Raw genomic sequence first — 18,637 nt, 5'->3', positions numbered from 1 at the left:
CACCACTGAATTCAAACCAGGAACGAGCAAATCCCAGATCTTCATCTTCAGGAGACCGGCTTCAGACCAAGCAAGTGTTTAAGTTCCCGCATATTATTGTTTAAATGCTGCAAATGTGAAACATTATCACATCATAAACATTACATTACATTACTTTTTGGGTATAAACTGTTGAAACACTAACGTACATGCATACAAGAACACACATACAAACACTCACAGCTAGTTTAGGGTCATTTCCCAGCATGTATTTCTGCTCCCGACCAGTGGCCATACGATCAAAATGTGTGACGATAAAGAGAGAGGCAGGAAGCCGCACCATTGGACACACAAGCACTGACCCCCACAGAGCTCCATAAAACACTGACTGACCCACAAGTAGGGACAATTTCACTAGCAGTGCATCCGTCCTAGAAGATAAAGAGTATAAATAAAATTATAGGACTTTAATAAATTATGATTAGAATTAGGATTTAAAACTAAATGCATACCTGTCATAGACCTCCAGGCCCTCCTCCAGGCCAGGCAGAAGACCCATGACGAAGGCCTGCAAACTTGGTAGTAGAGCTTTTTGAAGGGGCAAGAAGTAGCGCTCGTATATAGTCAGTAGTGCCGTCTTCACTGTCATTGCTGCATGGCCGAGCAGGGGGAACAGTCCCGAGCTGCACATGGGTAAAGATGTTTTACCACTGTGTTATAAATATTCCCTACCCACTGTACTGAAGCAGCACACAATTTAAATTATATGGCAATAAATGTATGTGGACATCTTATTTCCAAAACAAGGTTGTTAATTTGAAGTTCACACTGACGTGTTTATTACAGCCTGCGCTCTTCTGGAAATGCTTTAAAATGTGTCTGTGGGAATTGTTGCCCATTCAGTCAAAAAGCAGTTTTTAAAAAAGATCTGGCTCACAATAAACGTTCAGTTTATCCCAAGAGTGTTCAGTGGAGTTTGTTCAGGGTTCCTGCTTCACACCAAACTCAAACAATGAAATTATAGACCTCACTGTGTGTGCAGAGACACAGTCATGTTGGAAACAAAAAGGAACCAAAGTCTTACTGGCTAAAGGGCTGTTGCTACAAAGTAGGAAGCATCTAATTGGATTCATATAATTTATATAATTTTAAATATAATTTTATACAGTTTGCAGTGGATGTGGCTTAAAATCATAAACTTAAATAATTAAATAATTAAAAGGGGTGTCCACATATTTTTGGCCATTGTTACGTATTTTGGCATAGTAAAAAACACACTTGCATTTGTAAAAATGCTGCACACAGGTCTGATTGTTACCACTTTCATTTACTTTCTTTCTTAGTAGTTCATTTTAAATTGATTTTATGATTTATAGCTTATTTTAACCATCAATCGACACTTAAACACTCATAATGATAAAGTAAAAACAAAGATTTTGCAAATAATGAAAAACTTAAATTCAAATAATTAAATCCTTTGCTGTGTCACTCCAATTTGTGGTTAGATGCATCCTGTTTTTGTGTCTACGTTCGTCCATATAATGTATTTTCTGGAAAAATATTTTTTATGAAACATTTAATCTTTTTCAAGATTTTATCTTTGATACAATGAGATTATATAAACAACAATGTGGCACACGTCAAGGTCTCGGTAGCGTGTTTGTTCATTTCTTGCCAATTTTCTGAGCAATAATTTAATGTTAAGATTAAAGGTTTAATGTTTTGTCATTTTGGGCTTCACACATGTTTTACACAACAGAGTTTATAAAGATTTTCTGACTTTATTTCCTTCCTCAAACCACTTGTGAAAGTGACTTTCTTTTCATACCTCATGGCATTTCTTAGCTCTGTTTTTCACTAGGTAAATGTTAGTTTTGTTTGGTCTAACCAGTGCTTCAGATAGAAATGTAAATAGTATAATAGCCTGAAAGAATAAATTACATCAAATGGAAACCGAATAGGTCTCTCCAATTCACTAGAACATGGAGCTCAAAATCACATGGATTCTGAATCTGAACACTTTTTGATAGCTATGTCAGGTTTATGCTGCCTTCAAGGAAACTGTAAAGTTTGTCAAATAGAATTTTAAATAAAAGTTGGAGAGTGATGAGATCCAAAAAAACATACACATACCTGTAAATAAAAAGATCCTTGGCCAGCCATTTTGTGCCAATGATTTTGAAGATGACTTCATAGGTCTCCAGTGCTTTGAGATGGACGCCGCTGGGCAGAGCCGGGTGCAGGCATTGAGCCAATCTCTTTCCAATGATCAGCCGTCTCGGCAACAGAGAGTACTTCAGATTACTCTGCAGGGCCTAAGATAGAGGGAGTTATAGTCAAATAACAAAAATCATTAAACCGTTGAGAAAAGAATAAAAACATAAAATAGAAATAAAGATGGAAATGAAGCATAGAGCAAATGGGGTGAGTTCAGAAAATGTCAAAAAACAATACTGTATATTTATTTCACTTGTGTTATGCTGATTAGACTAACAGAGAGAACTTTACACACACAGGTGTGTGTAGGTCATATCCGTGTTGCTTCACTGTGTAAACAAGAGAATCAGTCAGTATGTCATGAGTGACCTGTGTGTAAGAAAGTGGCACAGAAAATAGTATTTTCTTTTATTACAAAGAAAACTTTTTGCCTTTGTAAGGAGAGACATTCTTATTGCAGCAAAAAGCAAAAACCTACACAACAACAGGAACATTTTTAAATATTTAAAACAAACCCACTGTGCCCTTCCAAACATGAACTTTATTACCAGTTCCTAGAATGTAAAGAGAACTTGGGGTGAACAGTCAATCATCTTATCATAAACTCAATTCCCAAAAGTGGGTAAAGTTTGTTTATATTTATACAAAGGGTGTTGGTGATTAACCAGTTAACCGATTACCGACAAAGAAGTCCGTGTTCGACTTCCTACAGCTGACAGTTTATTGTGAAGAGCTTGGTGCACCCTCAGTGCACATGCACTCATTTACATCTGTACAGGAAAACGTTTTATGCATTTAAATTGTATTTAAGTCATGAACAATGAAACTGTTAAACATGGAAGTATTGAGTCTGACTGCATGTGTGACTTCATTTTGTTTTTCTTTTAATATCCATTCATTTAAAATACAATTAGAACTAGACTTGACAGACCACTGCACAGACCACAGATGAGCTTAAGCTGAGAGAAATGTGTGGCGTTCCTGGATGTTGTTGATATTTTGCCTCTGCTTTATACAGCCTTTTTATTTATACAGCCTGGTATTTAAAAATGCAACAATGAACTGTGTTTACTGACATGGGTTTTCTAAAGTATTTTGACACACATGTGGTTATATTCCTAACAGAAGCAGGTCAGTCTTTACTGCAGTGCCATCTTAGGGATTAAGAGTCATTTACTGATTTTAAGGCTTGCTATTTAGCCAGCGATTTGTCAGGCTCCCCAAAACATTTAACAATTTTATGGACTGTAGATGGTCCCTAAGGAGAGTACTGACACCATGACTTCATATTTGACCTGCATTTTGTTAATGCACCTTTATATTAGTTGGTTTATGTTAAATGCAGTTTGTGTGAGTCTTTAACAGTCAATTGTACAGTAACATCAGACACATAATAAACAGACAGCAACTACATTAGGTTGTATTGTACACTGTGCATTTTTACATTTGTAAATTTAGCCTTTATTGTGCTTTGTACTGCTTAGCAGGCAACACAAGACCACAGTGTATCAGACAAAAGCTTATAGATTTTAAACATGCCTTAAATGTACAATGACAGGAAAGTCCAGTATTACAAGTGTAATTTTTGTGTTGTGCTGACTGTATACTTTCCCTGTAATAGTTTACATTCTTTTTGAGGAAGTTTTTCAGCTAATGTCACCACAACATCTGAATAAAGAGAACTCTTACTTTTTAACTGAGGAACAAAAACAAAAATGGGATAATAAAAAAATGGGATAGTCCATAAACCGTATTCTAAATAATCTATTAAGGAACTAAATATGTAAAATCCCACAATTACCAGACAAATAAAGAAAGCACAAATAAATAAAATTAAGGTGCAAATGCCTCATTCGTTATATAACTTATTTAAGGAATGTACTTACAGGGCCATAAAAATATTTCCCCTTTTGTATTTCTTTCATTTATATAATGAGTTTAAGGTTCATGAAGCCAGAATGTTCAACTATTAAACAAAAAAATATGAAAAAGATTACATATAGGTCACTCTATCTTAATACCCGTTGGATGTCCATTTGGATGTCCTACAAGGTGTTCAAAGACTTTTGCTCATACAGTGTACACAGGCATACTTCAGCAAGCAGAAAATGAAGAAAACAAAACTAAATACAAATGAAAGTTGGCATCCTAACAGTGTTATGTAAATGCAGAAGCACTGTCATGTTTAACGTAATATTTGCTAGTAATGGGTGTGTCTGAATTTGTGTCATGTTGTATAAATAACATTATTATTAATGGACCATTATTATAAGACTGTAGTTACATATACCTTAATGAGTTTCCCGAGAGAGGAGATTAGGTCGGCCCACTCACTGGACGACTCAAAGTTGCGCAGTGCCTTCTCGATGACAGCCGCATAACTGCGATAACGGTAGTCGTTCTGTAGTTCTGCCTCCTCTGGATCCATCATGAATCAGTCCTGTCCCAGCATGCTTAACATCCGTCTGAAATGTGACAGAACATATGCACAGCTCATATCCACACTGTCTGAGACTATAAAGTGATCAGTGTTTCTAGTAGGGTTGATTTGTGCTGTTAGTGCAGAAAACCCATTTTCCCATTTTATCTTTTTTACTTGCTCAGATTTGTTTTATGTATTATTTCTGTACACTCTAGTGCAATCATATAGGAAATAAAATTGTTGTAGTGTACACCTTTTTTTTTTTTTAATTTGCTGATATGTGGACTATAGCTGTGTATCTTTGGTGTTGATTAATTGTAGGTGCTCCATTGTAAAGGATAGAAATATTACTAATTTTTGCTATTTTAATATAAATAATAACAAACCCAGCACTTCTGCTGCTCGCAACACAATAGTGCAGCCCTATAAATTCTATACATGAAGCACAAGGACACTCTCAGCATGCTAATGTCAGTCCTGACCGAATCAAAAAGATTTCTTTATCGCTTGTTAATCAGTGAGTAGGGCCAGTCATAATCTTTTTAATAAGCTAACAAGCTTTCAAGGAGTTTTAATTTACAATTAACTTTCTGCCAGCAGACCAAACACTGTACTAGTGCCCACTCATGAACCTTAGAAAAGATGTTTAAAAAACCTAATGATTTAAATGTTTTGACTCCAATACTACCACTTCAGCTAGCTAAGACATTGTCCCATTAGACAAACACCAGTGTAGCTCTTTGGCCTGTAATGTTTAACTGTACATCTATTCTTGAGAAAGATACCCTATCATCTCCCCCCACACATTCAACCACACAGGCGTCGAGCTGATAAACAGGTATGTGGACACACCATGCTTCAACATAAACATACAACAGTAATTCAAGTTGCACAATACACTTGCATATATTCAGCCAGCACCGGTGTGAAGTAAAGCAAACGTTAGATGTTTAGAAATGTAAACATCTGCTCAGTCAACAATGATAAAGGTTAAAGCAGTCAGATTCCACAAGCTTAATCTCCATCTGTCTTTCACATAAATAAGGTCATGTGTCTCTTTCTAGAAATTAATGATCACCTGGGATTATAAACGTTTACAGACAGATGTCAAGCATGTCGGTGCCTATTTCGTAACAGCTGTTAATGTCCTGGTCAGGGATCCATTAAATGTCAGGCGGACTTGTAGTCCACATGTTGATTGCAGCAGATATGAAAATGCTTAACTAGTCCGATTAATTCTGTGGTCTTCTGTGGGCATGTGTGCATCGTTTACCCATGGAAGCAATGGCACCAGGCACAATGTAAGATAATCCACCTTGCAAAGCACAAAAGCTTAAGGACCTGCTAGTAATTTACTGGAATCAAACTGAAACTGTTCAACCATGTGGTTTGACTGACATATGAACAGTAAGGATTATGACAAGAAGAAAACGATTCCCATGGTCAAGCATTGAGGTGGGTCAGTGATGATATGGGGATGTTTTTCTACTGCAGGAACTGGCAATCCTGACAGTGTTATTGCAATTGGTTAATAACCTGAAATCATTCCATGTAATAAATGTGCAATAAATGTGCAATGTGACTTGTATAAACATTGTCTTAAGCAAGGGCAATAGACACATCTACCCACTCATAATAGCTTATGTTATTAAAATAGCTATGGGCTCATGTAAGTCACTGTATTCTACTAATTTTGACTACATCAGCCTTGGAACTGCAAATTGTGTACATCTGGGCTGACAACAAAATAATGCAGCAATTCCTTATTTTCTTTATGCAACTGAGGAACAACATAATTATCTCCCATGAGCCAACAGTTATGCAAGCTAAATTTTCTAAACCGCAGGAACATTGTCCTCAACCCACATTGATGTTACCATTGATTGATTAGTGTTTAAGCAATAGTTTTAGTTACAATGTGCAACGCAACCTTACATGTCTGAGTTTCAGTCTTTAAGTCTTTAGTAGTATTACTACCAGGGATGTAAAAAAAAAATCTGATAATGAGCATTGTGGCTTGACTGCTTATATTTTGTATTTGAGAGATTGCCCACTGAAATCTATATATACAGTTACACTGGCCATTACAGCACATTACATTTACATTTGTCCATCCATGTAGACAAAAGTTGCTTTACTTACTACACGTTACTGTATTTTCTTAAGGTTAGATGAATGTTGTATAATATGTACAAACAGAAAAACATCCAAAGCGACTTACAGTACTGTGACAGCATATTGTCTAAGCAATTGAGGGTTAAGGGCTTTGTTCAAGGGCCCAACAGTGGTGGTGGCTTTAACCAGCCAGTGATGGGGCTTGAACCAGCCACCTTTTGGTTACTAGTCCAGTACCTTAACCACTAGGCTACAACTGTCCCAAAAACATTCAGGCCACAGTGAGTGAACTGCATTGTTGTGCTGATTATTGTTCTGTTATTGATCACAGTGTAGAGCAAGCTGGGAGTACTAAATATTATATATTTATATATATATATATACAGGGGTTGGACAAAATAACTGAAACACCTGGTTTTAGACCACAATAATTTATTAGTATGGTGTAGGTCCTCCTTTTGCGGCCAATACAGCGTCAATTCGTCTTGGAAATGACATATACAAGTCCTGCACAGTGGTCAGAGGGATTTTAAGCCATTCTTCTTGCAGGATAGTGGCCAGGTCACTACGTGATGCTGGTGGAGGAAAACGTTTCCTGACTCGCTTCTCCAAAACACCCCAAAGTGGCTCAATAATATTTAGATCTGGTGACTGTGCAGGCCATGGGAGATGTTCAACTTCACTTTCATGTTCATCAAACCAATCTTTCACCAGTCTTGCTGTGTGTATTGGTGCATTGTCATCCTGATACACGGCACCGCCATTGGATGCACATGGTCCTCCAGAATGGTTCGGTAGTCCTTGGCAGTGACGCGCCCATCTAGCACAAGTATTGGGCCAAGGGAATGCCATGATATGGCAGCCCAAACCATCACTGATCCACCCCCATGCTTCACTCTGGGCATGCAACAGTCTGGGTGGTACGCTTCTTTGGGGCTTCTCCACACCGTAACTCTCCCGGATGTGGGGAAAACAGTAAAGGTGGACTCATCAGAGAACAATACATGTTTCACATTGTCCACAGCCCAAGATTTGCGCTCCTTGCACCATTGAAACCGACGTTTGGCATCGGCACGAGTGACCAAAGGTTTGGCTATAGCAGCCCGGCCGTGTATATTGACCCTGTGGAGCTCCCAACGGACAGTTCTGGTGGAAACAGGAGAGTTGAGGTGCACATTTAATTCTGCCGTGATTTGGGCAGCCGTGGTTTTATGTTTTTTGGATACAATCCGGGTTAGCACCCGAACATCCCTTTCAGACAGCTTCCTCTTGCGTCCACAGTTAATCCTGTTGGATGTGGTTTGTCCTTCTTGGTGGTATGCTGACATTACCCTGGATACCGTGGCTCTTGATACATCACAAAGACTTGCTGTCTTGGTCACAGATGCGCCAGCAAGACGTGCACCAACAATTTGTCCTCTTTTGAACTCTGGTATGTCACCCATAATGTTGTGTGCATTGCAATATTTTGAGCAAAACTGTGCTCTTATCCTGCTAATTGAACCTTCACACTCTGCTCTTACTGGTGCAATGTGCAATTAATGAAGATTGGCCACCAGACTGGTCCAATTTAGCCATGAAACCTCCCACACTAAAATGACAGGTGTTTCAGTTATTTTGTCCAACCCCTGTATATATATATATATATATATATATATATATATATATATATATATATATATATATATACATTATTAATTTATATGTATTTATACCAATCGGTGTTATTTAATGACTCACTGTGTAATCTGAGCTGGCAAATAACCAATATAATCTAAAGATTTGAATGTGCAAACATAGAAATGATTTTGATTTTCTCTAATTAACCAAACTTTGCATATTAAATTAAAACTAATGTTAAATATACAGGTGTTATATTATTATATGCATGAATACAGTAAACACATTGTTTACTCTTTATTGATGATCTCAGGAATGACTCACCTAATGCAGAAAACAGCACTGAGTTTTTACACCGACTGAACTATGATTCAGGAGAATCTTTTAGATGCGAGAACAGCAAAGAAAATTAAATAATTTGCATATCATTATATAAACATAAAAGCAGCAGATGAACAAGCACGAAGATCTGACTGGAATCCGCAATCAGCTGATTTCATCCAACTGTACTGCACTACACTTCCTCATGGGCAGGGAAGGAACGAACCAAGTGGAGAAAACGGGGGTGTGAATGTTAGCTCGTTTTAATACAGCGCATTATTAAATTCCACATTTTACTTAGTTTTGACTTGATATTTTATGAAAATAAATTAAAACATATATGGAAGTGCAGAAAGTGAAGACAAGTGTGGCGCAGCACTGTCCTGCCCATATTGGTGTTTTCGTACTGGTTGGTATGTTCCAGGATGTTGGGTTTACACAGCTTGGTTCGAGCTGACACACATTACACAGACTGAGCGTCCATCTGCAGGAGGCCTCGTCCCAAACCAACACTAGGCTTTGCTGCCCTCAAGTGCTCATCAGAAGCTCTGGCTATGACCAAACGTTTCAGTACACTCCTCATTATTTTCGTTCAGCTGTTTTGGCCACACACGCTACCACTTAATTAGATTTATTTATATGCTTTCAAGTTTGTGGCAATAGTTTTTCTGGCCCTGTCTTGTTTTAGCATGACTGTGTCCCTTGAGTAAAGTGACCTTCACAGTGCCCTAAACCAGGGGCGGCTTGTTCCTTAGGGCGATCGGGCGACGCACCACCAAAGGGCGAAAGGGAAGAAATTTTTCTATCACAGCTGTGACTGTTCTGGAGAGTCTCTTGCCTCTGAATATCGTAGTCCAATCAGCGACGAGTGGTGTTCCATACAGTACCGCCCCTTTTGGGGCGATTTCAGTCTGAAAATCGCCAGGATCGCTCTCATAGACTCCCATGTTAAGGCACTTTTTTTCTCGAACTGCAGGCGCTGCAATACAATCTGAATGGGTTCTGGGAGGGCTCGCATTTACATGCTTGCGTCACACGTAACCTGGTGTAGCGATCTCGTCACCATGACTACCATCACCACAGTTCGGAGCAACTCCATCATGCCATTAAGGGAAAAGCCATTCAGTCATCATAGTAATCAGGATAAATTAGCAACTTAAGAATTAGGGCCACCCAGACCAAATTTAAACATCAAGCAAGTATCTACAAAGGGGGGGAATCATATAAGCTACAAGTGAATTACAGGTAAGTAATGTAATTTTTAAATTGTGAATTGTGATTGTACTTATTGTATCTCCCCAATTGTTTAATTGTACTTCTTTATTCATTGCACATCAGCCCCGATGCCGATCTTTATTCTGGATCTGCTGCACCTAAAATAAAATGCTATCTGATGAAGACTGAATTAAATTGTTAGTGTGAAGGCTTTACTTAATTTTATGATTAATGGTAAAGCTGGTCTCTCTCCATGTTCAAAGTTATTTGTGAGGGCAAACTGACAGATGACTTAAGATGTTAATTATTTAAGCTTTAATTTACCCATTGAACGGGTCACCTTGGCCATCATCGCAACAATTGCCCCCCTGAGAGATTTGGCAGAAGCCGCCACTGCCCTAAATTTTACCTTGTTGAACATCTATGGTATAAATTGGAAGGTCTATTACCAGCCAGGCCTCCTTGTCTAACATAATGTGGTGATTCCATCATTTTTTGCCAGTAATGTGATGGCTGTAGTATTAATGCCAGATTGAAAGCAATTACCTACTAATTCAGCCTGTTTGTTGATTTAAAATTGTGAATTAGTATATTTAATTATTAGGATTTTAACATCATGTTGTAAACTCTGGTTCCATTCATGACAGGACAAGTAGTTACAGGTTACACACAATTTATCAGTTTAAGTTTAATGTTAAACACTGTCACAGGAGCTCCCAGAGAAAACACACACAGACATGGGAAGAACATACAAACAACGCCACCTGGGATTTGTTCTTACTCTAAGGTGATACCCACTGAGCTACAGCACCACCCATGTATAAATATAACTTTTTAAACTCAGGAATAGTTAGAAATAAAACATGGTTCAGGAAAATCAGAACCTTAATAATATAACATTTTGATCTTTTGAGGTCTTGGTCATAACTCTTTTCCCATCTTGAACTGTATCCCTTAATGTGAAATTGAACTCATCTCAGCTTGCTGTTGCTGATAGATGTTGTGATATCATGTTTGTTGCTTTTATTGTTTACTGTAACATGTTTTTAAATTATTTTTATTGGGGGAAAATTGCTGTTCAACAATACCTGGAAAAATAATTGACCACTAACTAAAATTCAACTGACAACTGGGTTCATTTTCACCACCCACAGCCAGGTGGGATTACTGCCCAACCTGTTGAATCTTGCTCTTTATCAGAAGTTGTCACTGCCAAGAGTGGAACAACCAGTTATTTGTTATAGGAAGCAATTACTTTTTCACATGAGTGGATACAGGTTTTTAATGGAACAATTGCAAATTAGCCAAAATGAAAAAAAAAAACCAGGTGGTGGACAAATACTTTTTACAACACTTTATACACAGCAATAAAGAAGAAAAGACAACTGAGACAGTTACACATTACAGATTATTTATTATTAACACAAGAGAACAACAGTTCAGTTACATGTACAAATGGTGCAGTGCTATCTCCACCCAACTCCATTTGACTGGTTCTGAACAGTCCACAGGACTTAAGCCTCCTTAATTAGCTTGGTGAGCTTCTGGATTTTTGTCTTGGTGGACATGTCCACGTATTTATCACCGATACTGACGATCATGCCGCCAAGAATGGAGGGATCAGACTGGAAACAGAAGAATGAAATTAGAATATGCATGTTGACCAGGACAATTCCTAAAGGAAACACCTCAGCTATATATCAACACTGTTCAGTCAGGCTGTGCAATGACCTGGAGAAGCTAAAAGCCAAAAACATAAATATATTGTATTGGGACACCCCTTGCAATTACTAAATTAATGTGTCTCAGCCAAAGCAATTGCTAATAGGTGGAATAAAACAATTATATAAAGAAAATAGTTTAGGGAAGGCCCTGTGGACAAAGCAAGCTTTTTAAAGACATGATGCAAAAACTTGGTAAAAGAAACTAAGTGGCCCCACGGAACAGTTTTGGAATAAACTGAAAATGAGGCTTTCTTGACCAACATTAGTGCCCAACCATACAAATACTCTTTTGACTGAATAGGCACAAATTCCCACTGGCAAATTTCAACATTTTGTGAGAATCCTTTTCAAAGGAGTGGCTGTTATAGCTTAAAGATAATATCATATGGAGATTTACTTGGGAGATTTATCTCGATAAGGTGTCCAAATACTTTGGCTATATACACCCATCCAAATGATTTAGGTCTTTTAGGTATTTAGACACACCAATAACTAACGGGTACAAACAGCTTCACCATTTGTGAAGTTTAACATGACACATGGAAAAAGCTCTTTTGTGCTGCTGTGCCATTGTTTCTTATAAAGCAAAGAGCCATACAAATCTATAGACGTCCACCTGGCTGACTGCACCTCTGGGGATTTGAACCCTGGATCCCAGCGGTAGTGGGCACGAAGTAACACTGCGCTACCTGAGCGCCGTAACAAGCATTGGTGTACCTTAAAAACCACCCATCATTTCAGAACAATACAGGGACTTAGCTTCATTCTGCTTAAAAACAAGACAAACTACTCTGGTCAAAAACATGCTCTTTTATTAAACTAGTATTTTAATATTGCTACACCCACCTTGGTCTCCAGCTTAATGGTTTCTCCTTTTGCCAAGAAACCATTGAGTGCCACCTTCAGCTCGGCCAGGCTAGGCTCATCCAGGGGCTGAATTAAACACAGGACAGGAGAACCCATGAGGCAATGAAGTCAAGCAGTTAGAAATTCTGAGCGTGTGATTAAATTAATAGGGACAATAACAAAACAGGAACGCTGACCTGTGCAGTGGTGACTGAGCAGGTGACCTCTCCTCTGTGTGCGCTCATCATTTTGCCAAAAGCAGTAATGACATCGGCAGTCAAGGGAAGGCGGCCATTTTCAGCCAGTACATCTGTGTTGGAGAATGAAACATTTAGCAGGAATCAAACAAAATGTACAGTTTTAAATCAAACATGTTTGACACCAATTTAAAATGGTGATGCAGATAAATTATGGCAGGTGTTTCATTTCAATTTGAATATTAAGCAGTTTTGCTTACTAAAACAAACCTTGTCAGTGCTACTACACACTTCTCAACTGCAAGCACATCTGTTTACTGCAATTCAGTAAACACATTCACTTTCCTCTACATGAACATTGCAAGTTCACATCTCTTGTAAGGAATAAACATACTTACTAATAAGATTGACTGTGATTGGGGAGGCCTTGGCCTTGTTCAAAGCATCATTAACTGTTTTCTGTTTGATGCTGCGCTTGACATGGGGATTCATCACAATGCTGGACATCTGCGGGTCCTTAATCAAAGTCTAGAGGAAGAAAAAGCAGTGTGATGACTCAGCAGCCCAATTAAAAAAAAAGACAGACATGAAAATGCTTGAGACCATGCTGGGTGGTCTTAAAAGATCTACTCACAGCCACACGGCCCAGCTCCTGCTCCACTTTATCCAGATTCTTCTGCTTGCTGGCAGCAGAAAACAGAGCAGTGGCATAACGGCCCTCCACTCCGTACACCTGGATGGGGGGCTGTAAACAAATGCTTACAGTTAGTTTAGCTTACTAAAACATAATGCATCATTCTAGAAAAGCAAGTCACCGGTGCAGGAGCTTGGATTTTTAGTCATGGTACAGGTCTAGAGCGAATTTTTTGCTAATGGCTGAAGAATAAGGCTAACTATTCACAAGTTAGATAAAATCATGTGCTATGCTCGGTGTAAATCTCTCCACCACTCATGCTGATAATTCCAACACGAGTTTAACAAACTGGTTGTAAAGGGTACAAAAATAGGTGCCCTTGGTGCTTCTGTAACATTCATACTTGGTGTCAGGTGTTTCCACTGTCACTGATAGTCTTCTTGGCCTATTACATGCAGAGAGTAAAATCTAAAAGATCTTAGTGTCAGACTAGTAAGATTTTTTTTAAAGTGTAGACAAGATGCTTTAGCTCACAACAGCCAACTGCTATTTTGCTGAAATGCCCAATATGCAGCTCGCACATCAACTGTGTTAGGACGTTTTGACATGTAACAAAGCTGGAAGCCTTTGCATATACAGTGTATCACAAAAGTGAGTACACCCCTCACATTTCTGCAAATATTTTATTATATCTTTTCATGGGACAAAACTATAGAAATAAAACTTGGATATAACTTAGAGTAGTCAGTGTACAACTTGTATAGCAGTGTAGATTTACTGTCTTCTGAAAATAACTCAACACACAGCCATTAATGTCTAAATAGCTGGCAACATAAGTGAGTACACCCCACAGTGAACATGTCCAAATTGTGCCCAAAGTGTCAATATTTTGTGTGACCACCATTATTATCCAGCACTGCCTTAACCCTCCTGGGCATGGAATTCACCAGAGCTGCACAGGTTGCTACTGGAATCCTCTTCCACTCCTCCATGATGACATCACGGAGCTGGTGGATGTTAGACACCTTGAACTCCTCCACCTTCCACTTGAGGATGTGCCACAGGTGCTCAATTGGGTTTAGTCCATCACCTTTACCTTCAGCTTCCTCAGCAAGGCAGTTGTCATCTTGGAGGTTGTGTTTGGGGTCGTTATCCTGTTGGAAAACTGCCATGAGGCCCAGTTTTTGAAGGGAGGGGATCATGCTCTGTTTCAGAATGTCACAGTACATGTTGGAATTCATGTTTCCCTCAATGAACTGCAGCTCCCCAGTGCCAGCAACACTCATGCAGCCCAAGACCATGATGCTACCACCACCATGCTTGACTGTAGGCAAGATACAGTTGTCTTGGTACTTCTCACCAGGGCTCACCACACATGCTGGACACCATCTGAGCCAAACAAGTTTATCTTGGTCTCGTCAGACCACAGGGCATTCCAGTAATCCATGTTCTTGGACTGCTTGTTTTCAGCAAACTGTTTGCTGGCTTTCTTGTGCGTCAGCTTCCTTCTGGGATGACGACCATGCAGACCGAGTTGATGCAGTATGTTGCGTATGGTCTGAGCACTGACAGGCTGACCTCCCACGTCTTCAACCTCTGCAGCAATGCTGGCAGCACTCATGTGTCTATTTTTTAAAGCCAACCTCTGGATATGACGCCGAACACGTGGACTCAACTTCTTTGGTCGACCCTGGCAAAGCCTGTTCCGAGTGGAACCTGTCCTGGAAAACCGCTGTATGACTTTGGCCACCATGCTGTAGCTCAGTTTCAGGGTGTTAGCAATCTTCTTATAGCCCAGGCCATCTTTGTGGAGAGCAACAATTCTATTTCTCACATCCTCAGAGAGTTCTTTGCCATGAGGTGCCATGTTGAATATCCAGTGGCCAGTATGAGAGAATTGTACCCAAAACACCAAATTTAACAGCCCTGCTCCCCATTTACACCTGGGACCTTGACACATGACACCAGGGAGGGACAACGACACATTTGGGCACAATTTGGACATGTTCACTGTGGGGTGTACTCACTTATGTTGCCAGCTATTTAGACATTAATGGCTGTGTGTTGAGTTATTTTCAGAAGACAGTAAATCTACACTGCTATACAAGCTGTACACTGACTACTCTAAGTTATATCCAAGTTTCATGTCTATAGTGTTGTCCCATGAAAAGATATAATGAAATATTTGCAGAAATGTGAGGGGTGTACTCACTTTTGTGATACACTGTACATATTTGCTTTAAATATGTTACTGGCTAAAGAATCCATGAGTGGGGAAAAAAACATTTATGAATTCTTTTCAAAACTGCCATACAGTGAGTCAGACAGTGAATATTGGATTTCTTTTAGCATTAGACATGCCAAAACAGGCAGGATATTAACTGTAATTAAGAACATTAATAAAGATGTCCTGTGCTATCAAAACTATTACTACTTCTGGCTGCTCCCATTGGGGGTCACCACAGCAAATCATTCATTTCTATCTTGCGGATATCGCCACCATCAACCACCTGTATGTCCACCCACACCTTATCCATGCAGCTTATGAGCTGCACCATCCCTATTATTAAACTTGTTTCTGATCTTGTCATTCCTCCTTACTCCCAATAACATTCCTTCTCGACCCAACAGATGCCTAGTTTCCATGGTCAGCAGTACTAGTGGCGGTCCTCGACCAATCAAGTATGTAACTCTTTTTTCCGTTTTTACACCAGATGCCTTTCCTGACACAATTCCCCCTATGTACCCAGCCTTCCATACAGCCCATGGTAAATCAATGGATAATGGATTCTATTTTGCAATCTTTTGTATTAACACAAAATAACAAAATTTGAATAAAAGTAAAAATGTCTGTAAGACATGGACAAGCTTCAACCTAACTTGGAGAACTCATAAAACCCTGTTTTGTACCATGCTACTTTTGAGTCAGCAGTATAGCCTGTCTTGATCTACCACTCAATTTGGGGAAGACAGGCATTAAGGCTATTCTCTGTACTAGCACCCAAGTGGTGAAATAGTCTGTTTGAACATCTGAGTCTCATGCAGTCTTTAAAAGACAATTAAAGACTCACCTCTTTAGGGTGCACTTCAACTGAAACTAATGCCTAGTTCACACTACACAATCTTTGCCCCGATTTTCGCTCGCCGACTGGTCGGCGCTAGATTTGCCGGCTCTGGAGCAACTCAGCATTTGCTTGGCGATCGAAACTCGGCTCTCAATCGCTGTGTGAGAACTACTCAACAACTCGATCCAAGCGGCTCGCCGAGTGCTTGGCGACCAAAGCGGGATTTCTAGCATGTCGAATATCTGAATACGAGTTGCCTGACTAGCAATGAGTGATGTCGAACAGCCAATGAGAACGCAAGATACGAAACGCAGAAGTTGTAAACAGGTGGGACAGTGGCATAATATAGTTTATATCAGAAAACATCAGTACACACACAAGTTTAACAGTATTTCTGATCTAATCGTTCTCTACAAAACACCAACATTGCATTGCAAAAATATTTATTAACCTCAAACTTACTATAGAACAATCCATGTTGTTCGCGTAGCCAGATCCACTCAGATTCATTTATTTTTTCTCCTTGATTTTACGCTGCACATCAGCGCACAAACTTTGACCGCTCGCTACTTGTTGACGTGCATTTTTGGACGTGGTATCATTAAACCCCTCGTCACTTCTCGCGTTTGTTTTCGTGACAGAATGTAGTTTGGGAGACCAGAGAAGCTCGCCTGCGATTCCAGTTGGTGATAGATGGTGTAGTGTGAAACCCCCTATCACCGATCAGTCGTGTAGTGTGAAAGCCACAACTACTTGAAAGACTCCCGATGACAAGAGATCCAGTTGTGTAGTGTGAACTGTACAGGGACCTGACGACTTGGAAAGTCATGTAGTGTGAACTTGGCATAACTTGCACTTCGCCTATTTGTACTAGAGTAAGAAAACGTTTACTGAGGAAGCACTTCTGTAAGTCACTCAGGATAACAATGTCTGCTAAATACCATAAATGAAAATCCACAAGTTGAATCAGTTCATCTGGACATAAGTTTGTTGTAGAGATACGTTTCATCACTCAATCCGAATGACTTCTTCAGTCTGACTGAAGAAGTCATTCGGATTGAGTGACGAAACGTATCTCTACAACAAACTTATGTCCAGATGAACTGATTCAACTTTGTGGATTTGTGTACCTGGATTATTGAGCATGCATCAACACATAAATGAAAATGTAACCAATAAAGTATGTGGTTTTTAAACCTGGTCCAGTGAGTACACATATAGCAAGGTGACCTGTGTGCTTTACCCTTTCTACACACGTCTAAGTGTCATTTTAAATAATCTGTTGAGTAAAGTATAAAGGCTTGGTGGAAATTTAAATGAACAGAATTATGCTCTGGATTACCCTGATCAGCTTTGCTGCTGGTCGCACCACCGACGTGCTCAAGTGACGCACCTAAAAAAACCAAACAGATGTTTTCAGGTTAATGAAGATTTAAGTTAAATTGGCATAAATACACAGACCTTTGATGACTAAATAACTAAATCAGATAAAGTCGCTTGGTAACCTTCACCTTTCAAATGCATCGCGGCTCCACACACTGTCACACTAAATGCTAACTCTTCCTATTAAACGCTACAGACTAGCTCACGGTGTGTCAATACAACACATAACAGCACCGAGTCTAAAAGAAATGATCCAAATCCACCTGCTGACTGACCTGAAGTGCGCTTATATCATATATTTCATTTAGCGTAAACAGCTAATTCAGTAGAAAGGCCGAAGCTATTAGCTAATGTTCCACTGTAGCCATCCAGTCTGTCAGCTCTTCTTTTTTTACTCAACCTCAATACAAATAAAACTTAATTGAGACTACTGTGCACCAAAAATTTACCCGCTGATTCTTAAGCAAAACAACAAAAGTTTTTCAAAAAAAATCTAACCTGCTGCCCCAGTCCAAGCGCTGCCATTTTCTCCTGCGACTGTGTAGGTCAAAGAATCTGCGCATGCGCCAAAGTCTCGCTTGATATTCGAGGGCACAGAGACCGCAGCGTTGCATTGTGGGAAGTGTAGTTAACGATCTGATCTGCGTGGAAATTTACTACAACTTACCTCAAGGTCGAGCTACAAAATAAAGTTGGAAATGGACACACGAGTGCTGGAGGATCTCTCTGCTTTATTTGTTAAGCACCACTGCTGCAAACGTTCTGAAATATGTACATGTATGTAGAGCAGGGCTTTAAGATAACACGTACATCATGACACACTTTAAGATGAAACACCGTTAACCTTTTTAGTTTTTGTACTAATACAAATAATGTCAGGGGCATAACTACAGGAGGGC

At 39.3% G+C, this 18,637-nt stretch overlaps 2 protein-coding genes across 2 annotated transcripts in view; both read right to left on the bottom strand.

Moving 5' to 3' along the window:
- dop1b (DOP1 leucine zipper like protein B) overlaps positions 1–8,706 on the bottom strand; it is a 31,095-nt gene extending 22,389 nt beyond the window's left edge. The window contains exons 1-5 of the mRNA XM_063005919.1: positions 8,678–8,706; positions 4,487–4,661; positions 2,113–2,294; positions 492–662; positions 221–410 (exon numbers count right to left, since the gene is read on the bottom strand). Of these exons, the coding sequence (XP_062861989.1) occupies positions 221–410; positions 492–662; positions 2,113–2,294; positions 4,487–4,627 (684 nt within the window). The 5' untranslated portion in view covers positions 4,628–4,661; positions 8,678–8,706. The remainder of the gene's footprint in view (positions 1–220; positions 411–491; positions 663–2,112; positions 2,295–4,486; positions 4,662–8,677) is intronic.
- Positions 8,707–11,283: 2,577 nt separating this feature from the next.
- On the bottom strand, positions 11,284–18,295 carry atp5po (ATP synthase peripheral stalk subunit OSCP). Its single transcript, XM_063005749.1, has 7 exons — positions 18,237–18,295; positions 17,698–17,748; positions 13,291–13,401; positions 13,055–13,184; positions 12,657–12,769; positions 12,460–12,546; positions 11,284–11,514 (listed from the first exon to the last, which is right to left on the bottom strand). Exons 1-7 carry the CDS (start codon positions 18,261–18,263, stop codon positions 11,404–11,406), a joined length of 630 nt encoding a protein of 209 aa, XP_062861819.1. The 5' UTR covers positions 18,264–18,295; the 3' UTR covers positions 11,284–11,403.
- Between the last annotated feature and the right edge of the window lie 342 nt (positions 18,296–18,637).

This window comes from Trichomycterus rosablanca, chromosome 12, assembly GCF_030014385.1.
Source record: "Trichomycterus rosablanca isolate fTriRos1 chromosome 12, fTriRos1.hap1, whole genome shotgun sequence".
NCBI lineage: Eukaryota > Metazoa > Chordata > Actinopteri > Siluriformes > Trichomycteridae > Trichomycterus > Trichomycterus rosablanca.
This window is presented reverse-complemented; position numbering and strand designations above follow the sequence as displayed.